At 41.6% G+C, this 10619-nt stretch overlaps 3 protein-coding genes and 1 long non-coding RNA gene across 4 annotated transcripts in view; all 4 read right to left on the reverse strand.

Moving 5' to 3' along the window:
- The window catches only part of LOC135334580 (uncharacterized), a 3282-nt gene extending 907 nt beyond the window's left edge, over nucleotides 1–2375 (reverse strand). Inside the window, exons 1-5 of the mRNA XM_064529816.1 lie at nucleotides 1943–2375; nucleotides 1685–1839; nucleotides 1303–1548; nucleotides 642–1238; nucleotides 76–518 (exon numbers count right to left, since the gene is read on the reverse strand). Coding sequence (XP_064385886.1) covers nucleotides 76–518; nucleotides 642–837 — 639 coding nt within the window. The 5' untranslated portion in view covers nucleotides 838–1238; nucleotides 1303–1548; nucleotides 1685–1839; nucleotides 1943–2375. The remainder of the gene's footprint in view (nucleotides 1–75; nucleotides 519–641; nucleotides 1239–1302; nucleotides 1549–1684; nucleotides 1840–1942) is intronic.
- The window catches only part of LOC135335220 (serine/arginine-rich splicing factor 11-like), a 23828-nt gene extending 13315 nt beyond the window's left edge, over nucleotides 1–10513 (reverse strand). The window contains exons 1-3 of the mRNA XM_064530640.1: nucleotides 10322–10513; nucleotides 9812–9948; nucleotides 9257–9438 (exon numbers count right to left, since the gene is read on the reverse strand). Of these exons, the coding sequence (XP_064386710.1) occupies nucleotides 9257–9438; nucleotides 9812–9948; nucleotides 10322–10437 (435 nt within the window). The 5' untranslated portion in view covers nucleotides 10438–10513. The remainder of the gene's footprint in view (nucleotides 1–9256; nucleotides 9439–9811; nucleotides 9949–10321) is intronic.
- Nucleotides 2568–4497, reverse strand: LOC135334591 (uncharacterized). Its single transcript, XR_010394330.1, has 2 exons — nucleotides 3006–4497; nucleotides 2568–2850 (listed from the first exon to the last, which is right to left on the reverse strand). It is a non-coding gene; the product is annotated as an uncharacterized LOC135334591 (long non-coding RNA).
- On the reverse strand, nucleotides 4542–9250 carry LOC135334583 (uncharacterized). The gene is made up of 7 exons (XM_064529820.1): nucleotides 7656–9250; nucleotides 7329–7406; nucleotides 6201–6537; nucleotides 5775–6065; nucleotides 4982–5719; nucleotides 4772–4925; nucleotides 4542–4681 (listed from the first exon to the last, which is right to left on the reverse strand). The coding sequence occupies exons 3-5, from the start codon at nucleotides 6250–6252 to the stop codon at nucleotides 4995–4997; spliced, it is 1068 nt and encodes a 355-aa protein (XP_064385890.1). The 5' UTR covers nucleotides 6253–6537; nucleotides 7329–7406; nucleotides 7656–9250; the 3' UTR covers nucleotides 4542–4681; nucleotides 4772–4925; nucleotides 4982–4994.
- Nucleotides 10514–10619: the final 106 nt, after the last annotated feature.

Below are 10619 nucleotides of genomic sequence, written 5' to 3' on the forward strand. Positions count from 1 at the left end.
CTATGATAAGGTAAGAATAGTACAGTAAAGGTACAGTAACAGACAAAAGATAATTGATTGAGACACAACACTCACTTTCTTGAAAACATCCTTAGTCTTACATTTGTTTGACTTAGGGTCTCTCTTTGGTGGCTGTGGGTCCTCTTTCTTTGGGTCGTCTTTCTTTGGTGGCTGTTGGTCGTCTCTCTCTGGTGGCTGTGGGTCGTCTCCCATTGGTGGCTGTGGGTCGTCTCCCTTTGGTGGCTGTGGGTCGTCTCTCTCTGGTGGCTGTGGGTCGTCTCTCTCTGGTGGCTGTTGGTCGTCTCTCTCTGGTGGCTGTTGGTCGTCTCTCTCTGGTGGCTGTTGGTCGTCTCTCTCTGGTGGCTGTTGGTCGTCTCTCTCTGGTGGCCGATCGCCTTCTGGTGGCTGTTTATTGTCTCTAGACAAGCTCCTTTCATTAAACAACTTCAGCCGACAGACATTCGCCTTCTTCTTGAGTATTTGACCAGAAAGGTTTTTTAGCTCATATAAGCCCTTACCTATACATACATATAATATATATATACAATTATATATATAGTGCATGTGAATTCATTTTAGCTGTATAACATACAGGCTGTATAGATATAACTATTATCACTAAAATAATAATAATAACTTACCTAAATCTCGGTTGATGAAATATGGCCTTAGCCATCTTGAGTCCAGTTTTCCTCCCTTCCTCTGCTTTTGAGCAGTATTCTCCAGCAAAACCTTCATACCCACGCTAAGTGTGCTGACTTGCTGGTGTTTTCTGTCATACGTTTCTTTTTGTTTGCCTTGTGCTGACTTGATGTTGGCTTCAGCTGTTGTGAACATTCTTCACGGCTCTTCAAAAGATGCTCAATAACTTCTTCTGGGGTTCTTTCTTCAGGCTGACCGGGCAGTAGCTCACTATCAATCGGCAAACGCATCTCAGCTTGGAAGAGCATGAAGTAAGGAGAATGCTTAATCGATGCCTGACGTGATGCCCTATACCCCATGAGAATCGTGTTGATCTTCTCGTCCCAGTTATCTTGGTTGTCATTCACAGTCTTAGCCAAACACCTAGAAAGAGTCTGGTTAAACCGCTCAGTTAATCCATTTGTCTGAGGGTGGTAAGCGCTAGTGATTCTATGCTGGGTGTTGGTTTTCTGGTACAACTGGGCTGAGAGTGAGTTGACGAATTCCCGACCCTGGTCAGTGATGATGACTTCTGCACAGCCCATTCTGCACATAACCTATTAAGAGAGATTGATTTGCTGTAAATGATGTGCATAATAATTATTGCTATAGTGCACTTACAGAATAAAGGAATTTAGCTACTCCATGTGCTGTCTTGTCTGGTAGTGGGGCTGCTTCCGCCCACTTGCTGAAATAGTCAGTGAGCGTTATGACATACTTGTTGCCCCTGGGTGTCTCTGTCAGAGGGCCAATCAAATCCATCCCAACTGTATGCCAAACCTTTGGTGTCACTGGTATTGGGTGGAGAGTCGATGCTGGTTTTAGTAGTCTAGGATTGGTACACTGGCACTTGGTACATGTTTTCACCTATAAGAAATAAGTAGATCATGCAAATACACTAAAAGAAATACTATAGTAAAGTCCGGCTTAGCCTCGATTCAAGGCCGATTAAAATACGTATTTTAATCGGCCTGGAATCGAGGCTAAGTCCGGCTTCACTTACATATTCTTTGACTTCATTTGTTTGACCAGGCCAGTAATACTTGGCTGTGATCATGTCCAATGTTCTGTTGACTCCCATATGACTTGGATCATGGATTGCTCCTATAATCCTTTTCCTCTGCTCCTTGTCTTCCACAACAAGCCTCTTCTCATTACCTTTTTTGAAAATGTAATACTGCATGTAACAGTATGTAGACACAAATATATAGCGATAACTATATGTATAATATCTAGGTAATTTATGGCAACTGTCTCTTACGGGTAGATCCAACATAGTACAATTCTCCATCCACTGCATCAAAGCATTTAACTCTCCGCCTCAGGGAACGCTTGTCTTCTTTACTAAAGGATGAAGGGTACTCGTTCCTGCTTATGAGAGCATGAATAACTTCAAAGGTAAATCTTCCTTCACTTTTGGATTCCATGGTAGATTTAGTAACATGCCTGCTAACATATTTGCTACTTTTATACACTCTCTGACAGGATCTGAGGTGAGGGTTCACAGATAACTAATAGCTAGAAGTCATAGTGTTATAGCACTCCCTTTGCTTTGTCCATTAGTATCATGCATAGATAAGTCAGCTAATAGCCAGAAGTCATAGTGTCATAGCACTCCCTTTGCTCTGTCCATTAGTATCATGCAGCATAGATAAGTCAGCTAATAGCCAGAAGTCATAGTAAGTAGATCCGTAAGCGCTTTTTGTTCCTGCAGAAAAGAGGGGGGCCTAATCTCACAGTGGGGGGCCTAAACATGGGGGGGCCCAAAATTTTATGACACCGGGAGTCACTAGTGCCTAGGTAGGAGTGACCGGGAGTCATTATTTAGGGGAGTCATTCATTCCTATGACACCGGGCCCTACCCGCCTTATAAATAGTTCTGTACAGTTTGACAAAATCATCAATACAGACATTATACATGCATGTACAGATCTAGCTACCTACAGATGTACATTATGGGCTTTCTATAAAAATGCGTTAGGTTTGATTTACAAGATGTGAGGCTGAAGGGCTATACTTGTAGACCAACAGAAAAATAAACATACAAAAAGACATGAAATGTTAAGTTACCTATACCTACATGTATCAAGGAGACACACACACGTACAACTACAATTAACGTTTTAGCTCAAGTTTGACTATTATTTGGTGAGAAACTGCAGGGCCGGTCTGTAGGTAAAGAATGTACATAATATAGCAGCCAGTCAATGTTAATGTTTAATTTTTTATTACTGGTAATAAATTAATTTAACACATGCAGTGGGTTTACCACCCTGTCTGCCCTATCGACCTGACATAGGTACAACCACTGATGTCAAGATTACCTCTGATGAACAGGAAAGATCTGTTAGGATAATAATAGTTCAGAAATATCGTCAGAAATATCGTCAGGGCTATCGTCAGGGCTATCAATGAACTGTGAGTAGAAAGCAATCAGTGATCATCAATGTACACAGTAAGTAGTAAGTATATAATTCCAAAATCAGCCACATTGTAATTGTGACCACTGGTGTCATATGTACATGAATGAGAAGCTAAATGCTAAATTGGAGTGCTGAATTTTCAGACACTTCAATACGGTCATGGTGGTATACAGTAGACTCTCGTTAATCTGGTCACCCTTGGAACAGTGCAGCTTAGCCGAAATAGCGAGGTGACTGCATTTTAGAAAATAGCTGCAGCTAAAAAGCGACCCTAATGACTAACTTTGCGGTTCTACGTATGGTGTGTCACAGGCATCGTGTTATGGCCTAATCCCAGGGGGGAATCTGTAGCAAGCCCCACCCCCCCCGTATCTTATTTATTTTGAGCGAGTTACCCGGCAAAATAGCCTCGTTTATAGGGCGTAACGCGGATAGTTTTCGAGGTTTTACTGCAGATTCAATGTAAAATGATCACGTGAACTGCTTCCGTTACCAATCCCTCTTACTCTTCTATCTATGGTGTGTCACAGGCATCGTGTTATGGCCTAATCCCAGGGGGGAATCTGTAGCAAGCCCCACCCCCCCGTATCTAGAGTATAATATATAGCTAGCTGTCACCTCACAGCTAGCATATTGGTGGACACTGATCTCTGATTTACATTCTACCAACAGAATCTTGATAGGACGCATGCAGTGTATCAAATGCCTCAAGTGAGTTTCACCGACCCCTTCTGTTTCATATCAGAGGAGGAATGCCAGGGTCAAAAAGTCATTAATTAAAACTGGCCCTGTGTTTTACATGTAAAACTGAGTATACCCTCGCGCCCCTGGGTTTATACACTACCACTAGCTTAATCCTCTTTATAATCACAAGAGGAATCGGTTGAGCTATCGCGCCCCAGAGGAATCAGCTTGAGAGAATAGATCCAGGATTTAATGACCTTTTATTACATTCTTCGAAACCACAAGATTGGAAAATTAGGCTAGGGTATAAATTTTGATGTACTGGCTTACTGCATTGGATAGAGTAAGCTTCCCAAGCAGGCTAATAAAGAACAGAAGCGCTAAGCTGCTATATGCAGCAAAGGTCAAGAACCTAGAACAAGAATGTTTAATCCTTCATTAAACGTGACCTTATTGACCCTGGCGTTCCTCCTCTGGTTTCATATAATGTTTATCGAGTATGTAGTAGAGAATACTATAAATATTATTATAGTTGTAGTTTTGCAGTGTTCACCAATGTGAGGTGACATGCAGCTAGTATCAGTAGGTTTACATAGGATTGGCAGTGGGTTTGCCCGTGTTTAGCAATATTTCACATATTTTGACTCATGTTTACTATAATTATATAGTTGTAGTTTCTTCCTATTCCAATAATGAGCGATTACTGTACGTATACAACTTACCGTTGCATGTTTAACCATCCGTTCCTGCCTTGATGAATGCCTTGAAAACAATCTTTGGTACCACCTTTTCCCCTGTGTAGATGACTCACTACTCTCCTTAGTTACTCTTGTCACTGTGGGCTCAACTGTTTCCCCTGGTGATGGTGTAGTCTTGGGTTCAGCCTCTTCTCCCTATTTAAGAAGGCATATTAACCATAATAAAGCGACAAATACACTGATATGTCCAGGTACTCTTTTACTCGTGCTATTATCGACACTCACTGCTCTTTGTGATGTTTTCCAAGAAAATAATCGCTGATACCACTTTTTTCCGTGGCTTTTTTGGATTGTCTTTTCCCCTTTCTCTTCAGTATAGATCTTAGGTGGTGGTACTGGCTTGCTGCATGTGAGCAGGAGATGGACTTCTATCCTCTCTCTGAATGAGCAAAGCTAGGGAAAGTAATACACGAGTCACAATCGATCTCAACATACCTCAAAGAGGACTTCATTTGTTGATCCATGCATGAATTAATGACACCTTTAGCACAGAAGGAATTATTTGACTTAGTTGTGCAATTTGATCACTTCTGAGAGCCATAATAGGTACACTCTCTAGACAAAAGAAAATAAGCCGAATGCAACCGGGCTCAATCGAATGCAAGTGTAAAGCATAGACTTGGACTTTAAATATCCTAGCAATAGCAGCCTTTAGGTCACGATACATTGCAAGAGAATCAGTGTCAAGCTTGAAGCAAAGTTTAACGCTTTTTTTATCATCATCCAATCGGCTAATCTTGCAAGGCTCTACTTTCCATGCGTTGAGAAACTTTCTGAGCTCAGTGAAATACTTAGCCAAATCACGTTTATCACTTTTAGTTCCAAACTTTTTAATCACACCTTCTAGAATCTCAAAATCAAGGAACGACCAAAATGGAGAGATAATGACAAAGATTTCGTCAACACTAGCAGCCTTTCTGAGATCTTCCTGCTGGTCAGCAAGCAGCATGTCACTCTGCTTGTCAATCACAGCACGGGACGTTCGATACGATGTGAGGAGGGCTACCAGGGACATCAATTTAACAATCTTCTTCCTCTTCTTCCTCTTCATCTTCAAAGATTCTCTTGTTGCTGTTTGCAGGTTAGCAAACTTCTTCTCAATGGCTTTAATATCATTTGTCAGTTGCTGTTCATCATCGTTCCTATACTTCCTTTTCTCTCTGTGGCCAGTTTCTATGAGGGGGGGGGGGTTAACATTTATAGCTCTATTATAAACATACAAATTTACCAGGAGAACAGTATTTCAGCTCCAATTTCTCTGCTAATCGTATTTCACGAACCAGAGCTGACCGTAGAGCATCAATCAGTTGTTCCCATGTGGCTCCTATTGTCACCTGTAGCCAATCAAGTAGGACTGCCTCTAATCGATTAGACATTTTGCTTTTCTCTTGTTCGATTGCATCGAGGGTACCAGGAGTTAACCCCAGCTTCAAATCTATCGGCCGCCACTTAGCCCTCATTTCAAACAATGCTTCATATATAAGCTGTAAATCACTTGTCTCTAAACCTAGGTTCGTTCCTGTACACAAAACAGACCATGTCATGCATAGTGTTACATGTGTGAAGGGTACAACCACATTTATTATTATATAGAGCTATACTATTATTATTATATAGCTAATCTATACATGTCAATATAAATAAATGGTCCAACCTTCTATCTCATCCCTGATCACTTCAATCTTAGTAGCCTCTTTTGAGGCCATGAATGCAAGCTAGCCAGGACTCTCCCTCAGGCTACCCACATTGACATCATCAACTTTAATAACATTAATATCAAAATTACCATCAAAATTACACAGTGCTGTCTCTAGATCTATAGTAGCAGTGTTTCTAGGAGAGCTATAGGAGTGAGTGTTTGGGCATCTTTACTGAACTGGTCCTGGAGGTACTCGGGTACTCAACCTCTGCCCCTGTCCCCTCCCCTCCTGGTCCACTGTGACCGTGGTACGCAGGGAGGAGGCCCTCACTCGATCATAACATGTCTGCAACTGTGAGGGGAAGGACAGTGTAAATATAATAATTATCGCCACAAATGCAACAAATTGGTATTATTATATCAGTTGATTAAAAAACCAGTTGAATATTTCTACCGTATTCACCCGAATTACCGGGACACTCTATTCTAAGGGACACTTCGGACTTACGTAATTTTGTTCATTCTATATTAAGGAACAACAGGAAATGTAAATATTTTTAGACGTCCCGATCTAATTAGAACGAAAAAGAGCATGTTAGCTCAATAGAGACTCAAAACTCTTAGAAACTCTACTCTCTGGCACCGTAATATGTCACTGACGGTTGAAGACACCTTTGTAGACATGGAACCCGCGTACACAGCTTCTAAACTGCACGAAAGACATTTTAGCTGCAGAGCTAGCCTCGGCCTGGAATCGAGGCCGTGTACATACCTTAAATGGGGAAATATTCGTTCTAATTACTACGGGACACCCTAATACAAGGGACACTTCGACTTTAACGTAATTTTTCTTGCTCTATTCCAAGGGACACTGCAAGCCGTAATTATTTTTTTGTGTCCCGGTAATTCGGGTGAATATGGTATGTTTGAATGCTCCTGGGCAAATTCTTTTGTTTCTGGACAAAATTATACTTCAGTTATAGACAATTTATTGAATCTGGACCTTAGCCGTTAGATATACTCACCTAACTGAAAAGAAACTATTAAATTTGAGAGGATGTGTATGTACAATACTAGCACACTAGAACCCTGTGCCTACACTCTCCCTGTGTGCATGTGATGCAGGTGTAGTGATGCACTCACTTGATTGGACGCTCTCCAAACATGGCTCCGTTGTATTGAAGGGCTATGGGCACAGACTCGGGTACTGCAAATGTAAACCTGAAGTGTAGAAAAGTGTAGTTGAATAAAATGAATCTTGCAAACTTATCGTCTATAACTTAATTGGATATGCCAAACGTTTGCACCTCTTAGAATGCGGATCCGTTGGCCATTCTATTCTATACTACCCCTCTATACCTATACAAAGTACTGAGAGCATGACTTTTTTCGCTGACTACTGATAACTGTTTCTGAACAAAATGACACATTAAAATGTTTGGCCGAATTCATGTACATGCATGTACTTACTAAATTGACTAGCAACCCCTCATCTGGTGGGTTGGGTCTTGTCTCCGGCCATCCTCCCGTACTTGATCTCACCACAAGGCTGGAAGAAAGTGAGCACCTGTTCAGTCGTCATGTTGCTAGCCAGGTTGCCGATGTAGATGGTGCGTCGTATCTCCTCGATCTTGGTGGGATCTACGTTACCAGTGAGAGGGGGAGGTTGGGGACTATGGTGCCCACCATGGATATGAGGGGGGCAGGTAATATCATAAATATAATTATTTATTGCTTTTTAATAAGTGCTGACATCAGCGTTTTACATTCAAATTGCACAGGAAGCGACTCATCACCGACTGTGCAGATATTTTTCCATATTGCACACCCGGAAGTATTATTGCACACTTGTTATTGCACACTAGGAAGTGATTCTTATTTGGAATAAAACGTTTTCAGCAGTGAGAGAACAAGAAAAAACATAGTTTACACACTTATAATCATGCATTGCAATGTTTATCAGTCTCTTTTCTTGTTTTCTGATGCTCTGTATCACTTCTGTGCTATTTTTGCAGTGAAGCTGAGGGTCAGGAGGTTGTCAGTGTTCATATTTAACGCATCAAACAGGCATCAGTGTTGGAAGTGGGTGCTTTGAGTGGAGTATTGCACGTACATGTAGAAGTGTACTGGACCACCATATAAGCCTGTTCAGGCTTGTATAAAGTCGTTTTGGCTTCAAAAACGGTTGTCACACTTTTCTTCAGTTATAGCAGTGCATGTTTCCTCTTCTGATACACTGGAGCATAATAGAAAGCAAGCACATGCTGTTTATCCTTCAGAACTATCCATTTTCAAAAAGGGTTGCTGGTTGTCAACGTTTTTCTTGTCTTTTTTCTTGTCTGTTCTCTACAAAATCTTTAAGTAGCCTTCTGCAAGCTCTCTTGGTGTTCTAGAGTCTTATTTCTTTGTCTTTCTAGCTGTTTTCTTTCTCTTAAACTCGTCTTCAACTGGGAGAAATCAATTTTGTTGCTACGCATTCTTCTGGTTGATAAAGCAACCGCATGTTGCGCATGCACAGATTCAACTTGCATTTTGGTTGCCAAGCAATAAATGCATTATCCCATGGATACTGATGATCATCACTCGTCCGTGCCTAGTAACTGTCACTCGTGCCTTGCAGGCACTCGTGCAGTTACTGGCACAGACTCGTGATAATCTTCAGTATCCATAGGATAATATCATAATACACATGCATAGAATGCCTTATCTTGACGGAGTAAGGGTATCTAATGATGTTTATATGAACATAACACTGTCATTAAAGCATACAACTACATTGTAAGTCTGTTGTACATGGAAGCAAGAGAGGAATTTAAGTACCTTATAGCGCGAAATTTTCGAGGCATTTATATTTCGTGGAATGGCCTCTAAAAGCATTTCGTTGCACAATGTTCGCGAAATGACTGCTTACTGGAAGCCACGCCTTTAAATCTTTGCACGTTATAGCAGAATTAAAGAACAATTTTCGTGGACTTAATTTTTGCTAACGCACGAAATCGCGAAACTTAAAATTTCGCGCTATACGGTATATTTCGAGCGCTAAAGCTAATCTTGCATGAATAGTAACTTACAGCTGCAGGGTTGAGAGCAGCTCCCATAGCCATGGAGGCCGGTCCAGTGGGTGTGGGTGCCCCCATAGAGGGAGGTGTCGGGAGGAAAGGCGCAGTGTGACGCATTGGTTTGCTAGCGCTGTTGGCCAGGGCAATGGCCGGGGCTGCCAGGAACATAGCAGCCGAACCATCAGGAATCTCAGCTGCAGGGAGTGTTAAGACAAGCATGAAGACAGTTAATACACGTACACTGTAAGCTTGCTGTAATTAGGGTCTTACACAAACTCACACATTTTATTTTACCTTGTATCAATGTGAAAGTGAAACATTGTCCTTAACACTAGTCAAAACTGTACGTGATTAGTCACTGTTTACTAGTTTAGAATGTTCCCACAATTGATCTTAATTATACTGTACACCGGGTTTATTTCCATTGCGCATTGCGAGTTTGTTTGCAACGCAATCAGGCTTGTACAGTGTCATCATTCGTAATAACTACACGTATTCGAAACCCGTACATGTACAGTAAGTTGAGATAAGAATGAATGCATCACCAAGGCAACTGCCCTAGCTCACCATGTCTTGATCGTGCTATGATGAGAGCTCTGTCTATGAGCACAGTGTTGCTAAGGTGGAGACAAGCAGCTGCACTGTCTTCCTCCATGAAGTTGATGAAGCACACCTTGGAGGGGACACTCAGAGCAGCAAACTCCCTGCATGGAGAGGAGGGGATAAAGTGGGGGGTGGCAGATTATGTGCTTGAAAAATGGATGCCATATAGTTGAGACCGTAAATGTACGGCCCTTACACACTAGCTGGACGTGGCCAGGTCAACCGTTCTGACAGATGGCTGAAGGACACGCTTATTGTAAATCTCTAAACATTGATAAAAGACCATGCTGTACTTTATATCGTCCATTGATACAATCAGTTATTAAAAGAAAAGTAGACTTGAAAAGATTTACAATACAACCGTATATAAATATAACGGGGAATGGAAGCATAATCCCACTAAAATTAGCTGGGTACTAGGTACAGGCTTTATTTTCTCCAAATGATACCCACTCTCTCTCTCTCTCCACTTACTCCTCAGGGAAGAGCCTCAGTTCCTCAATGTCTCCAAAGTAACTGAACAGCTCCCTCATTTGTTGGAGGCCAGCAGAGGGTGACACATTGGTCACTTGGATCAGAGTAGTAGACATGGCTAGCTACTATATACTAGACACTCTGTACTGTACAGTTTCTATTCCATGTGCATGTACGTGCTGAGGCTGATTCTATCTTTACCCAATACACTTTTGTTTGTTTTTACAGGGGGAGTACCCTCATAAACAGTTCTGTACAACCCTTTCAGTTGACAAAATCATCAATACAGACATTACAT

Source organism: Halichondria panicea, chromosome 4 (assembly GCF_963675165.1).
Source record: "Halichondria panicea chromosome 4, odHalPani1.1, whole genome shotgun sequence".
Lineage (NCBI taxonomy): Eukaryota > Metazoa > Porifera > Demospongiae > Suberitida > Halichondriidae > Halichondria > Halichondria panicea.